This window comes from Delphinus delphis, chromosome 2, assembly GCF_949987515.2.
Source record: "Delphinus delphis chromosome 2, mDelDel1.2, whole genome shotgun sequence".
In the NCBI taxonomy this organism is placed as follows: Eukaryota; Metazoa; Chordata; class Mammalia; order Artiodactyla; family Delphinidae; genus Delphinus; species Delphinus delphis.
Genome location: NC_082684.1, coordinates 32,226,221 through 32,246,796, shown reverse-complemented (window position 1 = coordinate 32,246,796; position 20,576 = coordinate 32,226,221). Strand labels below are relative to the sequence as shown.

Genomic DNA, 20,576 nt, shown 5'->3' with positions numbered 1-20,576 from the left:
CCCGCGTGCCTCAATGAAGACCCAGCACAGCCAAAATAATAATTTAAAAATAAATAAATATTTCAAAAAAAAGCTGAAAGTATTTCCTCTAAGATCAGGAAGAAGACAAGGATGTCCACTCTCATCACTTTCATTCAACACAGCTTTGGAAGTCCTAGCTGTGGCAATCAGAGGATAAAAAGAAATAAAAGGAATCCAAATTAGAAAAGAAGTAAACTGTCACTGTTTGCAGATGACATGATTCTGTACATAGAAAATCCTAAAAACGCTACCAGAAAACTACTACAGCTCATCAATGAATCTGGTAAAGTTGCAGGTTACAAAATTAATACACAAAAATCTGTTGCATTTCTATACACTAACAACGAAAGATCAGAAACAGAAATTAAAGAAAAAATCCCATTTACCACCACATCAAAAAGAATAAAATACCTAGGAATAAACCTACCTAAGGAGACAAAAGACCTGTACTCTGAAAACTATAAGACGCTGATGAAAGAAATCGAAGACGACACAATAGAGGGAAAGATATACCATATACTTGGATTGGAAGAATCAATGTTGTCAAAATAAGTATACTAACCAACGCAATCTAGATTCAATGCAAACCCTATCAAATTACCAATGGCATTTTTCACAGAACTAGAACAAAAAATCTTAAAATTTGTATGGAGACACAAAAGACCCTGAATAGTGAAAGCAATCTTGAGAAAGAAAAATGGAGCTGGAAAATTCAGGCTCCCCAACTTCAGACTAAACTACAAAGCTACAGTCATCAAAACAGTCTGGTACTGGCACAAAAATAGAAATGTAGATCAATGGAACAGGATAGAAAGCCCAGAAATAAACCCACGCACCTATGGTCAATTAATCTATGACAAAAGAGGTAAGACTATACAATGGAGGAAAGACAGTCTCTTCAAGAAATGGTGCTGGGAAAACTGGACAGCTACCTGTAAAAAAATGAAATTAGAATGCTCTTTAACACCATACACAAAAATAAACTTAAAATGGATTAAAGACCTAAATATAAGACTGGACACACACAATGTATTACAGGAAAACATAGGCAGAACACTCTCTGACATAAATCACAGCAATATCCTTTTCAATCCATCTCCCAGAGTAATGGAAATAAAAAACAAAAATAAACAAATGGGACCTAATGAAATTTAAAAGCTTTAGCACAGCAAAGGAAACCATAAACAAAACAAAAAGACAACCCACAGAATGGGTGCAAATATTTTCAAACAATGCAACAACAAAGAACTAGTCTCCAAAATTTATGAACATCACATGCAGCTTAATATCATAAACACAAATAACCCAATCAAAAAATAGGCAGAAGACCTAAATAGACATTTCTCCAAAGAAGACATACAAATGGCAAGAGGTGCATGAAAAGATGTTCAGCATCACTGATTATTAGAGAAATGCAAATCAAAACTACAGTGAGATATTACCTCACATAAGTCAGAATGGCTATCATCAAAAAATCCACAAACAACAAATGCTAGAGAGGGTGTGGAGAGAAGGGAACCCTCCTACACTGTTTGTTGGAATGTAAATTGGTGCAGCCACTGTGGAGAACAGTATGGAGATTCCTTAAAAAACTAAAAATAGAGGTACCATATGATCCTGCAATCCCACTCCTGGGTATATATCTGTAGAAAAACATGGTCCAAAAGGATACACGCACCCAAATGTTCATTGCAGCACTGTTTACAATAGCCAAAACATGGAAGAAACCTAAATCTCCAACGACAGATGAATGGATAAAGAAGATGTGGTACATATATACAATGGGATATTACTCTGACATTAAAAAGAATGAAATAATGCCATTTGCAACAACAGGGATGGACCTAGAGATCACCATACTGAGTGAAGTAAGTCAGACAAAGACAAATATTGTATAATACTGCTTATATGCAGAATCTTAAAAACAAATGATACAAATGAACTTATTTACAAAACAGAAACAGACTCACGACTTAGAGAATGAATTTATGGTTGGGGGGGTGGGGAGGCTGGGGGGTGGAAAGGATAGTTAGGGAGTTTGAGATTGACATGTACACACTGCTATATTTAAAATGGATAACCAACAAGGACCTACTGTATAGCACAGGGAACTCTGCTCAATATTATGTAACAACCTAAATGGGAAAAGAATTTGAAAAAGAACAGCTACATATATATGTATAACTGAATCACTTTGCTGTACACCTGAAACTAACACAATATTGCTAACCAACTACAGTTCAATATAAAATAAAATTTAAAAAAACAGTGTGCTGTTCAATTTTATAGGCTACGCTGTCCAAAATATTACTTAAAAAGTAGCTACAATTACGGATATTCCTTTATTGTTCCTAGCTTTAATAGGAATGCTTTTAATGTTTCTCTATTAAGAATATTTACTATGATTACTGCTTGTTAAAGAGAATTCAACAAGGTAGTTAAATCAACATCCACAAATCAAAGGGCATGGATCCACATACAAAATCAATATAGTTTCTTTATGCAAGTAAAAACCAATTAGAAAATGTAAGAGAAAGAAGAATACATAGCCAGAATAGTCTCATCTATTTAGAAAATTAAATTCATAGCTAAAAACATTTTGAAAAAGAAAACGAGATGCCCAGATGGTTTCACTAGCAAACTTCTATAAAATATTTAAGGAAGAAGTAACACCAGTTCTACATAATCACTTCCAGAAAATAAAAAAGAGGAAACACTTCCCAACTCATGTTATGAAGTCAACATTATCCCAATACCAAAACCAGACTGTTGGGGAGGAACAATTTTCCCTTCTTCCCTTCTAGGGTTGTTGGCTGGTTTAATAATTAAACTGACATAAAACAGATTTAACAGGAGAAAAACGTTTAATTATGTATGTATGGGAGCCCCACAAACACATAAGACTCACAGGTAGTCAACTTAGACTTATATGCCATCCTGAGCTAAGGGGGTAGGGGTCTGGGGCTTCAAAGAGGAAGAAGCAGGAAGATGAGAAGACCAAATGTTTGGTAAACAAACGTTTCCATGCCATGCAGATAAGTCCTTCTGATATAAAAAGTTCTCTCTCATAATAGCTATCTTCCTGTATAGGCTTCCTACCTAAATCCTTTTGGGCAGTTAAGGAAGAGATAAAAAGCTTTTCCTGAGTCTGTTGGGTCATAATTGCCTTCAGCTTAAGACAATCCACATGCCAAAGTGGCACATTGTGGGGTGGTGTATTCTGCTCCCCATCAAGAACAAAACAGTAGAAGGAAAAAAAAAAAATCTGTAGATCACAACAGTCTCTAGTGAAACTTCTAGTGGAAGAGTAAGACTACAGCTCCCAAACTAATGGAACAACAGCAAAATAATATAATGTTATTAATCCAAAAGAGAACAACAAGACAGAAATAATTATAACAATAGCACATAAAAGGAAGGCATATTTAAACCCAAATATATTTTTAAATTACATTAAATGGAAATATATTTAATGAGCCAATTATAAAACAAAACTATTAAAACATATTTTCTGTTTATAAGAGATATATCTAAAACTTAAGTTTACAGAAAGGTTGAGATTAAAAAGAAAGCTGGTGAAGCCATATTAATATCCAACAAAATAGGTTGTAAGGGGAAAAAGCATTATTACCACGCAAAGTTTCATTACAATGAAAATTCAATTCACCAGAAGACATAATAATTCTGAAATTATATGTACCTAAAAGCATGGTGAAATAGGTAAACAGTAATAATGAGAGATGTTAACACAATTCTCTTGGTAGGAGAACAGATATAAAAAGTCAAAAACACAGAAATTTGAAAAAACACAAATAACAAACTTGACCAAATGAATGTATAAACTTTTAGTATGTACCCAACAACGTACTTTTATTATGTACCCAACAAGCATACATCATTCATACAAACTGATCATGTGTTAGCTCATAAAGCCAGTCTCAACAAATATCAAAAGAAAGAACTCAATGAAAATTTTCTTTGATTACAACACACTCAAGTTAGAAATCAATAAAAAATAGTAACTAGAAAATTCCCTATGTTTATAAGTTAAGGAAAACCACTTCGAAATAGCTCACAGATAAATAAAAACAAATTTAATTCGATTGATTATGAATATATTACATATTAAAACTTTCATGACATAGCCATGGCCATGCTTAAAAGGAAATTCATCACATTACAAGCATATATTACAAAAGAAGATGGAATTAATCATCTTCTTAATTGCAGTTTTGAGAGTCAAGATGTCTTTTGTTTATGATTCTCTGCCCAGGCAGTCCATGGCTCAGGGGTCTGTGAGCTAGTCTTGCCCTAGAGAAACAACCTGAGTTTCTACATTAATGATGATATCTATAATAGCAATTTTAGTACATTAATAATGTTACTAACAACGGCAATTTTTTAGTCATCTGACTCTGGTTGATTAGTGTTCAGTTAGCTCAAGATTGAGGTCAGATGGGACAAGAAAGGGACTAGAGTTCTGGATAGAGAGATTAATCAAACTCAATACAGGAACTTTTAGGGGGACTCAGTTTCATCATCACGAAAATTTCAAATTCATCACATAATTAGGTAACAATTCATAACACACCCACCAAAACAGCTTTAAAAAACAAAATGAGGAAAACTACCCCAACCTATAATAGCAAGTATTGGCAAGTATTTGGAGCCTGGGGTACAAAAAACTGTTAGCAGTGTTGACTGAAAGAAAAACGCACAATATAAGAGCTCTCGGTTGAGTATCCAGTGTCTCACTGAGGACTATAGCCCAGGAGACAACCTCCCAGATAAATCTGAAGAATTGCTCTGAAGAGGTAGGGGAAGAGGCTAGTATATAGAGAGTATATATATGGCTAAGGAATACGTGCAATTAAGCATACAGCTCGGTAGAAGGTTATTGCTAGTCGTGAGGAAGAGACATCTCACTTAATGATTTTAGTGCTCTTCTGAGTATGGGAAGATGCAAGAATCCAGGTTCATAAAAAATTTTTTCCAAAATATATCTAACTAAGGGCCTGTTTTGCCAAAGCAGAGTGTCTCATCCTGTTCTTTGTCTTGAATTCCTTTCAGGGTGTATGGTAAGGTCAGTGATTGTAGTGGCTAATTACCTGATTCCTATGAGGCAGGAGACAGATGGGCCCCAGGCTGAGCAGCTCGAGACTGTCCCGTTGGGGGACAGAAGCAAGGAGGAGCCGAGCCCTGCCCAGATAAAAGATAAAGAGACCACATATTTCTCATTCTCGAGGTCAAGGAGACCTTCCCGACTATGCATGTGCAGAAAGGCTCCTCGGGGGTCAAAAAGGGAGGGGGCGTCACCCCACAGTAAGTGATGTCAACCTACCCATAGCCCTCTTCGCTAGAATCCATCTTGGCTAAGAGATGCGTGTGCACACAGGGGAGGACCCTGACATAAACAAATATGGACTCAGAGCCAGGCAAAGGCAAGATGACTGGCCAGAGGAAACCCAGAAGAAATGCCCCGTGTAAGTGATTCCAACTACCACGAGGGCGCGACTCTTTCTCTGAGTCCACCTGTGTTAAGTTTTTTCACACATACTCTTTTCCTCCTAATAAACACTTTATTTGTTTCACTACTTTCCATCTCTTTGTGGAAATTCACTTCTACAAACCCTACTGGCCACTGGCCTAGTGGCTAGGATTCACCACTCTCACTGCCACAGCCTGAGTTCAGTCTCTGGCCAGGGAACCGAAATCCTGTTTCAAGCCACTGCAGTCCAAGGCCACCCAAGATCACCTACAGAACTGGATGGAGGACGACATTCTTTGTTTTAAAGCAGCAGTGCAGAATGTGAAGGGAAGCAGAATATGACACCCCAAAATATGTCTCTTTGGCATAAAGGTTATCTTGAGCTGATTGTTTTTAGGAAACACCAAACGCGCAAGCTCTGAAAATCAGTACAAGTTACACTTTTGTGAGGGACACATACATTTACAAAGGAAATCTCCATTTATAAGTATCTCCCTTTTAGTACCAGGAAGAGAAGGATGATTCTAAATCACAAGAAACTTCTACCAATCGAGAAGGTACCCACTTAAATCTGTGTAACAACCTTACCCTTTTACTGTGCTTTTCCCAGTAACCTCTCATAACTGCCCTCCCCCTCCAACATCCTTCTTCTGTCTTAAGATAGTATTTAAGGTGGTGGTAGGGAAAGTTTTACTCACTTTTCCTGGGTATCTCGCATGTATACAAGAGGTATACATGTTATTAAACTTCTGTTTGTTTTTCTCTTATTAATCTGTATTTTATTACAGAAGGATCTCAGACAAGAATGTAGAAGGGTAAAGGGAAAATTATTTTTTCTTCCCTACAACTGATTCAATCACTCTGAAAAACAGTTTGGAAATTATCAAATGAAGGTGATAATCCAGCAATGCCTTTTTTGCACACATGCAGCAAGAAAAATATGCAAGAATGTTCACAGCAACATTATTTTCAGTAACCAAAACTGCCAAGCAACTCAAATGTCTAAGAGTAAAATGGATAAATAAATTATGGTATAATTAGTGGAATACCATACAGCAATGAAAAAATCATGGGGTCAGCAACTATGGTCCACGGACCAAATCTAGTCTAATATCCATTTTTGTCAGTAAAGTTTTATTTGAACACAGCCATGCTCATTTGTTTTTGTCCATGGCTGCTTTTATGATACAACACCAGATTTCAATAGTTGTGGAAGAGTGTAGCTCACAAAGCCTAAAACACTTACTACCTGGTTCCTTACAGGAAAAGCTTGCTGACCCTGAATTTAGAGCTAAAATAGAGATGAATTTCACATACATAATACTGGGGGGAGGAAAAGGCAATCAACACAATGATAAGGCAACCTACTGAATGAAAGAAAATAAGTGCAAATCATATAACTCATAAAAGGTTAATATCCAAAATATATAAAGAACTCATACAACTCAGTAGCACCCCCTCCAAAAACAAAATCTGCTTAAAAAAATGGGCAGAGGATCAGAACATTTTTCCAGAGACAATATACAGATGACCAACAGGTACATGAAAAGATGCTCAACATGACTAATCATCAGGAAAATGCAAATCAAAACCACAATGAGATATCACCTCATACTTGTTGGAATGGCTATTATCAAAAGGACAAGAAATGACAACTGATGGAGAGGATGTGGAAAAAGGGAGTCCTTGTGCACTGTTGGTGGGAATATAAATTTGTACAGCTATTGTGGAAAACACTATGGAGATTCCTGCAAAAAATGGAAAATAGAGCTACCATATGGCCCAGGAATTTCACCTCTGGGTATTTATCTGAAGGAAATGAAATCACTATCTTGAAGAGGTATCTGCACCCCATGTTCACTACAGCATTGTTCATAATAGCCAAGACATGGAAACAACTTAAGTTGTTTAAAAGGGAAAAAATTAAACAAGCACTATTTCTTTACAAACTACAACAGTCAAGCAAAGGTTTAAAAAAAAAGACTGTTAATGCTCAGGATTACAGTGCACTTAATTGTACACTTAAATCATATTACTTGGAATGATGCAAAAGCAGATAATCTATTACTGTGGAGCCACAGTTGTTAGCATTAGGAGTCAGGAGAAAACAAGAGCAACAGCCATAATGAAGGCAGATGAGCTATGTCACGTCTATTTCACACTAATTGAAAGCTATTGCTTTCAGCTTATTTGTTTAAGCCCGCCTCATGGGTTCTGTACTTTCCTTTCAAACTTCCATACCCACAACTGAAGAGCAGGAATTTTTACATCCTGGGACACTGGATTTTCAGTCCTAAAATCAGGACAGCTCCAGGCAACCTAAAACGGCTGGTCACTCTGAATCAATACAGTCTTTTTCCACCCTCCTCAAAACTTCTCAGCTGTACTTATCCTTGATCTTTCTTAACTGAATTTGTCCTCTCAACCACAGTCTTGGCCCCCAGCCCTTGACCTCAGCAATCTTTCCCTCGACTCCTCCTTAATCTCAACCTCTCAACCCTTGTAAGAGCTGTCAGCCTCAACCAATCTTACCTTCTCAATTCCTCTCAAATTTAATCCACCTTACCCTCTCAACCTTATTTGAACTCAACCTCACCTAAACACTGACTCTTGACTTCACCTGAGTCTGACTTCTCAACATCAACCAACCTGGACATCTCAGTCTCAGCAGGTCTTGTTCTCTGATCCTTCTCACCTCAACTTTGTCCTCTCAGCCTCCTTCCATAGACCTTGACCAATCTCATCCTCTTAATTTCAATCAGCCTCATTTCTCCCACCTTTGTTCTCTTTACTTCGACCCCCTCGTCTAGACCTCTTCTGTTATTGCAATCTCCCTCACTCTCTCTTGCTACGAAAATTTACCCAGTCCTCAAAAGCAAAGCCTCAAGTCATCTGATATTTATTCAGGTTTTAATATTATATCACTATCAATTTGCTGCTAAAAATTTTTCTGGAACCCGTTCATTTCTATCTTCATTGCAAATGTTTTATTTCAGATTCCATTATTGTTCGTCTATACTCTACTGCCAAAGTGTCTTAACAGGTCTCTGCATCTCCACTTGAAACAATCTCCTCCCTCCTATCTTGCTCCCCCAATCTCCCCTCTATGTTAGCCACTCTATGTTATATAATACTAATCATTTCCATCATTTAGCTAACTCTTACTCATTCTTAACCTTAATTCAAAGGTTGATACCTCTAGCAGACCTTCTCTGATACCCCTCTGCCAAGTCTAAACCGTATGCTTCTCCTTGAAGTTCTAGTAATGTTTTATGCAGAGTTCTAATACAGCATTTCACTGGGCATTGTTATATTGTATGTTTGGATACATTTTTATATTAGATGTCTCCCAGCCTTGATGATGCTATAAACTTTATAAGAACCAGTTTCATGAATCTTTATCTGTAGGATCTAACATATGATAAACACATGACAAATATTCAATTATTTTTCAAATATGTACATGCCATCCCATTTCTAAAAGTCAGATTATTATAACTTTCATCTTAAAGCAAAAGGGAAAAAATTCCTTAATAAAATAATTGGAATGCTAACAGAAACTTTAAAACTCAGTTATAATTGCTCTATTCCCTCATAGAAAGTATATATTCCTTTTAAATTTACTTTTTTTCTAATACCTACTGTCTTTAAGACTAGCTAGGGCTTCCCCAGTGGTGCAGTGGTTGGGGGTCCGCCTGCCGGTGCAGGGGACGCGGGTTCGTGCCCCGGTCCGGGGGGATCCCACATGCCGCGGGGCGGCTGGGTGCATGAGCCATGGCCGCTGGGCCTTTGCGTCCGGAGCCTGTGCTCCGCAGCGGGAGGGGCCGCAGCGGTGAGAGGCCCGCGTACCGCAAAAAATAATAAGAAGAAGAAGACTAGCTAGCGTTGGTATTTCTCTTAAACCATAAAATTAACTGAAAAAATTGAATAGGCCTTTAATACTCTCCCATCAACGTTACTGAGGTCTGCTAATGAAATACACCTGACCCTTGAAAACACGAGTTTGAACCTCGAGGGTCCACTTATACAAGGATTTTCCTCAATAAATAACAGTTGGCCCGCCATGCCATATCTGCGAGTTCTGCATCCGTGGATTCAACCAACTGCAGATCGTGTAGTACTGTAGTATTTATTGAAAAAAATCTGGGTATCAGTGGACCAGCACAGTTCAAACCCCTGTTGTTCAAGGGTCACCCGTACTCAGGAAAAAACCCTCAAATATCAGAGGTGTGCCACGAACAAAAGCTACATACTTCTGAATGAATGAGCCAGAATTGGTCCGTAACAACAGACCTGAATTTGACAGTAATTGTGTAATCACAGAGGTGGGAATCCTAGTTCTAGCCCTAAACAGCCACATGGCCTTAAGCAAGTTACTTAAGCTCTCTGAGACTCAGATTCCTCACCTGTAAAAATAAAGACAGTCATATATCTACGCAGGAACCACTACAGTCCTACCACAAATGCATACGCGTTAAAAGGATCGCTATGAAAAGACAGGTATCACTATAATGAAAGATAATTTTCCTTTCTTTTAGTATTAGTTACTAAAGATACACATCAATATAACTTATAATTCACTGGTATTAATACAAAATAGCCAATTTACAATTAGAATAATAAAATGGAGTGAAATTATTGTCCCCTGTTCTTTAGTCCCTTCTAGATCCTAAAAATGGCTACATCAGAGCATATTTTATGGGAAAAAGCTAACAGAACTGCAAAGTTTCTAGTGAGTGAGGAGAAAGATAACTAAATTCTATACATTTCATGATTCACTTCCATGTGATCATTAATGTTATTTTAAAGATTAAGAAAGAGCCCAAAGATCATATATCAGCCTTGAAAAGCAAGATAAAACTCAGACTGCTTAGTATATTGAGTATACATGATATCATCTCACACCTGTCAGGATGGCTACCATCAAAATAACACAACAAATGTTGGTGAGGATGTGGAGAAAAGGGAACCCCCCTACACGGTTGGTGGGAATGTAAATCGGTGCAGCCACTGTGGAAAACAGTATGGAGGGCTCTCAAAAAACTAAAAATAGAACTACAGTATGACCCCAAAATTCCACTCCTGTGTATATATCAAAAAAAAAACCAAAAACACTGATTCAAAAAGATACATGCACCCCAATGTTCATAGCAGCATCACTTACAGTTGCCAAGATATGGGAGCAACCTAAGTGTCCATCAACAGATGAATGGATAAAGAAGATGTGTGTCAGACCTACTAGAGCATGGACTTGAGGATCTGGGGAGGGGAAAGGGTAAGCTGTGACAAAGTGAGAGAGTGGCATGGACATATATACACTACCAAACGTAAAATAGATAGCTAGTGGGAAGCAGCCGCACAGGGAGATCAGCTCGGTGCTTTGTGACCACCTAGAGGGGTGGGATAGGGAGGGTGGGAGGGAGACGCAAGAGGGAGGAGATATGGGGATACGTGTATATGTATAGCTGATTCACTTTGTTACACAGCAGAAACTAACACACCATTGTAAAGCAATTATACTCCAATAAAGATCTTAAAAAAAAACCCATAATTTGCAAAAAAAAAAAATGCGTGTGTGTCTGTGTGTGTGTATATATATAGATATATATATATACACACACACACACACACACACGTATGTTTTACTTAGCCATAAAAAAAAGAATGAAATTTTGCCATTTGCAGCAACATGGATGGACTTGGAGGGCATTATGCTAAGTGAAATAAATCAGAGAAAGATAAATACTGTATGATAACGTATATGTGGATTCTAAAAAATATCACAAACTAGTGAATACAACAAAAAAGGAAGCAGACTCACAAATATAAAAAACAAACTAGAGGTTACCAGTGGGGAGGGGGGAGGGGCAACAGGGGTGAAGGCATGGGCAGTACACACTGTTGGGTGTAAGACAGGCTCAAGGATATAATGTGCGACATAGGGAATATAGCCAATATTTTGTAATAACTGTAAAAGGAAAGTAACCTTTAGAAATTGTATAAAAAATTTTTTTAAAGAGTCCAAAGATCATATATCAGTCTTTTTGTTTAAACAGCTGTTTGTATTATTTTTATTATATTTAGTTAGTTAGTTATTTTATTTTTTGGCATCACCATGCAGCATGTGGGATCTTAGTTCCCTGACCAGGGATCGAACCCATGTCCCCTGCATTGGAAGAGCAGAGTCTTAACCACTGCATCACCAGGGAAGTCCCCATGTATCAGTCATAAAAAACAAGATAAAACTCAAGACAGCTTAGTTTACTGAATATTCGTGTCTCATAAACCAGAACATACATGTACACATGTCAAACACCAATGACAGTTCTTACTTTAATCTTTACAGCATCATAACGGATTTGTGAAAACTCACGAAGACCAAAAGAACCTCCAACAATCAGCAACTGAAACAAGACAGGGAAACAATTAAACAAAACAGAAGGGCAGAATTCAGTCTATCTATACATTACTTATCTGAACACCAACCGTGGCAGATTATACAAAATCTTATAGATTATTTTCCCTGGTGAGTTACCATTCATCTTCTCAGAGTAGATATAGTACACACTATCACTGGGAAACATTTTAGCACATGAGCAAATACCAAAATCATTACCCCCACCTGTACTTGACCTTATTTAAATATCACCATCAGAAGCATTATATTAGTTGATTCTTACAAAAGACCTATGAGCTAGGGGAAAAAATATACACTTAATAGATGAGGAAATAAAAGTACAGCGAACTAAATGACTTGCCCATGATTGTAATGGGTAAATCCAGGAATAAAATCCTGGCCTTGCTTCTTCAAGACTAGAATTCTTTCAATTTTATGATTTTGCAAAATAGGCCAATTAGAGAGCATTTTTCTCCATTTTCTAACCAAGTGATAAAACAATCTCATGAAGTATGTTTCCCTTCTCAGTATGTGGTACACCTTAAAAGAGCCCATGAATGGCCATTGCTGCTTAGCATCTCCTCCGATAATCTAACGGGCTTCACTCTCATCCTCAAGCTGTAAGTTTAGCAATTTGGAAAAAAATTAAGTTTGATCCCTACCATCAATATTTTAATATTACCAATTAAAGTAATACAAACAGATAAAAACACTGTAAAATATAAAATTCTATAATTTTGAAGTTGGAATACCAACAAAACCTTGAGGCTATGAATTTAAAAACCCAATAAACCTGACCACATAAAAATTTAGTCTCTTATCTGCAAATAAATAAAACAAAAATGACATCAAATCAAAAGACAAGAAACCAGGAAAAATATCTGTTATATATAACCAGCTAATACTTCCAATGTCAATATGTAATCATTCTTTGTATAAGTAAAGTAACTTTTTTGTCTCTTGGTTCCAATGAAAATGGGACACGCTGGGACCTGGGACCTGGGACCCTTTGCTGCAGTGCTTGCACCTGGACAAACTTCTCCTCCAGCAACAAAATGCAAAGAAAGTATTAGGGACTAAAAATTACTGCAAGCATGCACAGTTGGGACAAATTATGCACAACAAGATACAAAAAGACCAAAAACCCAACTGCCACTTCTGAAGAGCCGGGAGCAAAAACACGGTGTCAGGAGTAAAAGCAGGGTACTGCACATGCCCCCTACACTCAACACCACACAGGGGTGGGCAGACCACCTAAGCCACCCCTTTAGCCCCACCCATAGACACATCCCTACGCTCTCCCCATATAAGGAATCAGCTGGCCCCCACCCTAGGGGTTCAAGCGAGCGAGGGAACCTGTTACCTGTTTTCGCTCCCCCCTGCTAATAAAGTCTTGCCTGAATTTCTTGTCTGGCCTCTTATCAATATCTGTTGATTAAGGAAGGCCAAGAACCCTGGTTGGTGACAAAAAAAACACACCTGTGATTTTCCTAACTCCTCTCAGCCTCCCTTTATTCATTCTTCCTTACCTTCCCATCTCAAATTGTTGGAGTATTTCAAAAGGCTCAGTCTTCACACCTTTTTTACCTATTCACAACCAAAAGAGTCCCTAGGTGATGCCATCCAGTTCCACGGATTTAAATAGCTTCTATAACCTAACAACTTCCACATGTACATTTTCAGTGGGAAACATCCCACTGAAGTGAAGACCTGCCCTCCTACCTGACATCTCCACTTGAAAGTTTAACAGGTATATATAAATTAACATGAAAAAATTCTTGATTTTTTACCCCAACACTCTTTCTGCCCCAATCTGCTGCTAATCAATCTTCCACATCCCAATTAAGTCAAATACTTTCATCCAATTACTCAAGCCAGCTTCTCTGGAGTCATCTTTAGCTCCTCTAATTCCTATCTCACATCTAATCCATCACTGAGTTCTGTCAAAATATTTCTTAAATCTGACAATTTCGGACTATATCTTCTTCTAATATTCTAGTCTAGGCCCCCATCATCTCTTTTCTGCACAACTGCCATTGCAATACCCACGTGTTACACAATAAAGAATTTGTCTGGTCTTGGTCCTGGGTTCTTGGGAGGGAGCTACTCACTTGGAATTTCCTGAGTGACAGGAGCATCTTTATTATTGGGACCACATCTGAGTTTATACCAATGAGGTGACTCATTGTGGGTCCCTACATAATCACAGCATAGAGGCTGACCATGCTGGAATGATCAACCATGTGACTAGAGGGTGGGGGCCTTGAGCCATGTGATAGCAACCTGATCTCCTGACCTCCAAGGAGGAAAGAGTGGGGCTGGAGATTGAGTTCAGTCACACAGCCAATGATCCAATCAACCATAGATGATGAAAATCCCAATGAAAACCTCTTGATGAGCTTCCTGGTTGGTGAACACATCAGTGTGCTGAGATGGTGGCATACCCTGATTCCACAGGGAGAAAACAGGGAAACTCTGCCTGTGGGACATTCCCCAGACCTTGCCCCAAGGGTCTCTTCTTTCAACTGTTCCTAATTCATAACCTTTATGATAAAACAATAATCCTAAGTATAGTGCTTTCCTGAGTTCTGTGAGTCATTCTACTGAATTATTGAACCTGAGGGGCTATTAGGAACCACTGAATTTGTAACCAGTTGATCAGAAGCACAGGTGGCCTAATATCGCACAGCTTTCAGCTGGTGTCTGATGAGGGGAGTTTTACGGAGAACTGTGCACTTAATCTATGAAGTCTGTACTAATGCTACATAGTTAGTGTCAACATGGCACTGTACTACCGACCACTCATTACCATGGTATCTACACTCCTAGCTAAATATCTTCATTTCTGCACTAGATCCCAACCATCTTATATACTGAAGGGCAGTGATTCATCAAAAATCTTGCTCACCACACTGCATGATTCATCATAAAAAATGCTATCATTTCTCCCATCTTATTACCAGATTTCTCTAGACCTTACTTCCCCATGTTCTTAGCCCGTTTCTTTGTTCTCACCTGCAGTAAAATTTCTCAAACAAGTTGTCTGTGCTTGCTGCTCTTTCCACTTTCTCTCAGATCCATTCCAACCAACACTGACATCATGTTACTAAATGCAACGTTTAGCTCTCTGTTTTCATCTTATTTCATGAGCAAAATTGGACACCGTTGATCACATTTTCCTTCTCTTCCCTTAAACCTGGTTTTCCTTTTACCTCACTGAGAACCCTTCTCAGTCTCCTGTATTGGTCCCTCCTGTACACCCCAACCCTCTGAACTTGGAGTACCCCCAGGGCACAGTGTTTGATCTACTCTACCTACATTAACTTCTATCCACAAGCTTAATGCAAGCATGGTGACCGCTGCTAAAGTAGAAGACCTAAAGAGAATATAAAGTTTCCTAACATACTATACAGAACGTCCAAGATAAAATAAACATTCACTTGTTACAAGAATCAGGAAACAGCAACTTGAATTAGGAAAGACTATCAAGTGACATTAGCAAAGATTTTAAAGGAACCATCATAAAAGTGCCTCAAAGAGCAATAAACAAGTGAAAAATTAGAAAATTTCAGCAAAGACAAAAAAAAAAACCAACAAAAAAGGTGACATCAGTGAAACAGAGTAAGAATCTCCAAAAACCCTCTCCATTAAAGCAATGAGAACACTGGCAAAAGTTGTCAAATCTACTTTTTCAGAACTTTGGAAATTAAAAAAGGCCTGCAGTGATGTTGGGAACATTTATGTAAGGAGAATGACTGAATCTCGGTTAAAGCAGAAAGCTTGGTGGCATTTTTAGCCTACCTGTTCCCACGACTCGACCCACACTCCTTGGTAAACATGAAAACCAGCAGTCTAAAATCATGATATAAAGCAGTAACCGCTGGAAGGAGCATAATGGGGTGGAGCTCCTTGAAGTCTTATTCCCTGAGAATTTTCATTATTTGACCAGTCTGGTGGTTCCCTGGAAGACCCACTCGCAAGGCTGTCTTTAGTTTTCCTGACTTGGAGCTCAACTAGTGCAAACAGACTTCTCCCTGGAAGTGTTTGCTGAAAAAATTCAGAGGCCATTGTTTAACATCATACTGCCTGAGGTGGTAGATAACAGGGCAAGGAATAGTCTAACCAAAAAACTCAAAGGAAAATATGAGGCATAAGGTGTCCATAGCGGACTCTGAAAAGCTCAAACATATTCCTGACACTCTGGAAGGACATGCACATGAGCAGAACTGTCCACGTGCCCAGAGCAGCGCGTAAGCTCAGGAGAGATCTGAGAAGGCCCTAAACACTCACCTGTGGCTAACCTTGAGGCTCTGAGCAAGCAAGAAGTAACAGCTTAAGGCGAAGTGTAACCTGCCTGGGTACTGAAGGCATACCCAATCAAGCACACAGAGCCCCTTGACAAACACTGGGAAACTTACTGCTTCCAGGTGTTTAAGAAAACCTCTGCCCAATAAAAACAAAAACAGCCCCATTTAAAAATGGGCAAAGGACTTGAATAGACATTTCCCCAAAGAAGATATACAGATAAACAATAATCCACTGTATGAACGAATGTCCTGCATCATTAGTCATTAGGGAAATGCAAATCAAAACCACAGTGAGATACCACTTCACACCCACTAGTAAGGGTTTAATTTAAAAACAAAAGTGGACAATGAAAACTGTTGGCAAGAATGGAAAAATCAGAAGCCTCATATATTGCTGGTGGGAACGTAAAATGACGTAGTTTTTGGGAAATAGCTTGGCAGTTCCTCAAAATGTTAAACATGGAGTTACCATATGACCCAGCATTTCTACTACTATTTACTCAACAGAAATGAAAACACATCCATACAAAAATCCGTACATGAATGTTCATAGCAGCATCATTCATAATAGCCAAGAAATGAAAACAACCTAAATGTTCATCAATGAAAAATAAATATTCCAACTGATGGAATATTAGCCATTAAAAGGAATGAAGTTTTGATACGTTACATGAATGAACCCTGAAAACATTATGCTAAGTGAACAAAGTCAGTCACAAAAGACCGTAAGTTATATTATCTACGAAATCTATAGACAGAAGTAGATTAGTCGTTAACTAGGATGGGAGAAGGGTAGGGGACAACACGAAGCGGCTACTAATGAGTATGGTGTTTCTCTTAGGGTGATGAAAATGTTCTAAAATTAGACTGTGGTGATAGCTGCATAACACTGAATAAACTAAAAACAACTGAACAGAAAACATTAAATGGGCTCATTTTTTAGAATGTAGAAACCAGTAGTCACTGGTCAGATTAGAAAGGTAAATTCTGCCGACTAAATGCACAGTGTGGAAACTGAAACAACAAATATACACTCTTTTTCAAGTGGTTTGGGAGACAACAAATATATTCTCTTTTTCAAGTGGTTTGGGAGAGCAGGGAAGGACAGTATTATTGGCCTATACCTGGTACTCTAAGTCCTCTTCTGTATGTTGCTGAATAAAGATTCTTATGAAGCAAGCATTAACATTTATCTAAGAGAGGAAATAATTTCAACTTGAAGTATAGTAGTATACTATAGTAATTACGGAATATTTGATACATGATGAAGACGATGTATCTTTTGAGGTCTTTCTAGTAGTGTTGGGTTTTAGAGTACTGAATTCAACATTTTCCTCTACAAAAGTAGTTATATGTCTAGGACCCATATTTTGAAACAGCACAGACCTAGGTCCAGTATAGTACAGGTCCAATATAGACACAGAGACCAGTATAGAGAAATATACTTGGGAAGAAGTCTACTGTGGTAGTCTCCACTCCATGAAATAAAACAAATGAGGGAAACCTTAGAAGGTACTTTAATACTACTGGTTTTAAGAGCTTAGCTTTGATGATTTTGAAAGATAAGAAACAAAATCAAACTGTCTTCCAGTGGGACATGCAGGTGACCTCAAGGTAATGACTACAATCACAGTATTTTTGAATGGATCTCTATTTTGTGGCAGGGGAATCTACAGGGAGGATAGTTTTTACACATTCCCCATCAGCTACATTGTCTTACAGCTTTCTTTAAACTTTTAGAAAGATAGATAAAAAGGAGTTTCCGAAGATGAGCAAGAAATCCGCATTCATCAAAGATGAGTAAAAAAACTCATTACTTTTCTAAGGTCATTTCTTTCCTTTAGTCCTGCTTAAATGCAAAAGCTAGTAACTTCACCTGTACAAAATCCATACCAAAGCAATAAACTATTTAAAAGAAAGTGGACTTTGTCCACATGCTTTTCATTTAAATTGTTTCATTTACTATGACATCAAGGCTTGCTGAAGCAAAGTAACTTGCCAAGGTCAAACTGAAAAGAAACGGAGTGGTCTCGCTGGATTCCCACTCGGGTTGGTGGTGTGTTAAGCCAACAACAATCTAAATTTCAAGACGAACGCAACCTTCTGGGAACTCCGCGTAGAACAGATGCAAAGAAATAGACACCAAAACTACTTTCAACGTGCTTTAAAAATATCAACTATAATTCAGCGACCATGTTTTGAGGGCTGCTACAACGTGCTTCGTTCAATTCACATTTAACTCATCACAACCCTGGAAGAATTAAGCCAGTTCACAAACTAATAAGCTGACACCTGAAGATGCCCGAAATTATACAGTTAAATTAAGTAAATACAACTAGTTCCAATGATGCAGAGTATCGTCAAGCTGTAGCTGGGGGCGGGCGGGAGCGGAGCGGGGTAGGATGGAAGGTTAGTAATCACCCAGACTTGGGTTAAAATCTGGTTCTCACATCACTCCAGAAGCACATCCAGGTAACTACCAAAGAGGTAAAAGGGGGACTCGAGATCCCACTACCAGCGCGGGGAGAGACTAGGAGACTAGGACCGCCTAAACGCCAGCCCCTTCCTAGCCCAGACTGCGGTTCCCGGTCGCACGCGCCACAGTTTCACAGAACTCTCCTTCCAGCCAGACTTGTGGTCCCACCCCTTCCGGAATCCCTCCCCCACTTTTTCTCACGGCGCTCACCAACATGGGAACTCCGTAGCGAAGAGTCTTATTCTTGCGCAGGGCGCGCATCACCGCGGGGGCGAACATGACTGAACTCTCCGATCCGCTTGGATGCCCAGCCAAAGAGGCCAGCGTGGCCTTCCGAATCTCAGTGGCTCTGGGTCCCTCCCGAGGAGTATGTCCTTTACTAACCTCCTTTCCTTTGCCTCCCAGTGCAGGGCCCTTCCAGATAGGTCTCCGCCAGGCAAAAGCAATCGATCCGTAGTAACATACTCACGCTTCCCCCCGGAAATTCGAGCGTCAGAGGTTTGGTCCGGCAAGCTGGTTTGCAATCGGGACTTAGGGACTTACGTCGTGTGTGTAGTAACCGTGAAAGGATATAGAAACCTGTACCTCCTGTGTTGTGGGTCTCTTCTTAGAACACTCCCTGGCACATAAAATCCGCTCAATAAAATCTGTTTAAAAAAAGTTACTTTGAAGCCAGTACTTTAGCCTCTATAGTTACGTGTGGGATGGGTAGTTTACCAGCTTAAAAAAGATGGGGGGAAAAAGTGCTGTGAAAGTTTAGGTTTAACGTTAATTGGTGTAGTGTCTTGCTATCCGTGAATTTTTAATGTTAGTGCTTTTATTGCCAGGTTGCGTGTAATCTTCAGTCATTTATGAATGTCTAGTTTCCACTCATTCATCAACCATCCAGCACACCTTTCTGTGGGACACAGAGAAGAAGAGATATGATCCCTGCCTTAAAGAGACTGGCAATCTACTGGGCACACGAATGAACCATAGGTAGCTTGGGAAACAGACCTCCCCGCAATGTGTGCCATTTGCCAGGATGAGTCAGAGGAAGCCTCAACTGTCAAGTGTTTGAGGTTACATAATAGTATAGAGTGCAGGTGACATGACTCACATTTCCCATGCTATCCCTGAAATCTTTCCATCTATCCCTGCCTCTTTATTGCCACTGAAATATTCCTGGTTTAATCCCTTATCATCTTTCCATCTATTAAATTCACCCCTAAGTGTCTGTAGAAAAGAAATTCCTGATCTCCTTCCTGCCTTTAGGCTGATCTAGTTAACACTCGTATCTAGACCCAAAAACAACAACAGAAACAAACAAAAAAACCTTAATTATAGGGACTTCCCCGGCAGACCAGTGGTTAAGACTCTGCACTTCCAATGCAGAGGGTGCCGGTTCTATCCCTGGTGGGGGGAACTGAGATCCCACATGCCATGGGTGCGGCCAAAAAACTTAAAAAACAAAAACAAAACCTTAATTATGAACTCAAGTCTATCTCCCACACTGCTGACAGTTATCTAAGAGACATAGATAATGATGAGATTCTCCTCTTTTTTTCTGCCTACAATAGTCACTCCAATTTTCTTAGCAAGGAATTGAAGGGCGTTTGTAATATGACTTTGGCCTGCCTTTACTACCACTGTTCTTCATTCACTCCATGCTCCATCCTGGAGGAGATATTAACTCCCTGAGTATTGCATGAACTTCCACATCTTCCAGATGCAGCTTTAGGGACACCAGGTTCTTGAAGCCTCCCTTACTCCACAGGCAATGTAAATTATTTCCTCTTCAGAGCTCCACTAGGCTTTGACTAAAATATATCACAGAGCTCTATCACACTGTATTGTCGGCTTTGGTGTACAAAGTCATTGTAAGTCCAAACAGTATATAAGAAAGAT

At 38.9% G+C, this 20,576-nt stretch overlaps 1 protein-coding gene across 1 annotated transcript in view; it reads right to left on the bottom strand.

Annotated features, from left to right (window-relative positions):
* Nucleotides 1-19,212, bottom strand: part of COX16 (cytochrome c oxidase assembly factor COX16) — a 33,599-nt gene extending 14,387 nt beyond the window's left edge. Inside the window, exon 1 of the mRNA XM_069540436.1 lies at nucleotides 18,900-19,212. Within this exon, the coding sequence (XP_069396537.1) occupies nucleotides 18,900-18,968 (69 nt within the window). The 5' untranslated portion in view covers nucleotides 18,969-19,212. The remainder of the gene's footprint in view (nucleotides 1-18,899) is intronic.
* Between the last annotated feature and the right edge of the window lie 1,364 nt (nucleotides 19,213-20,576).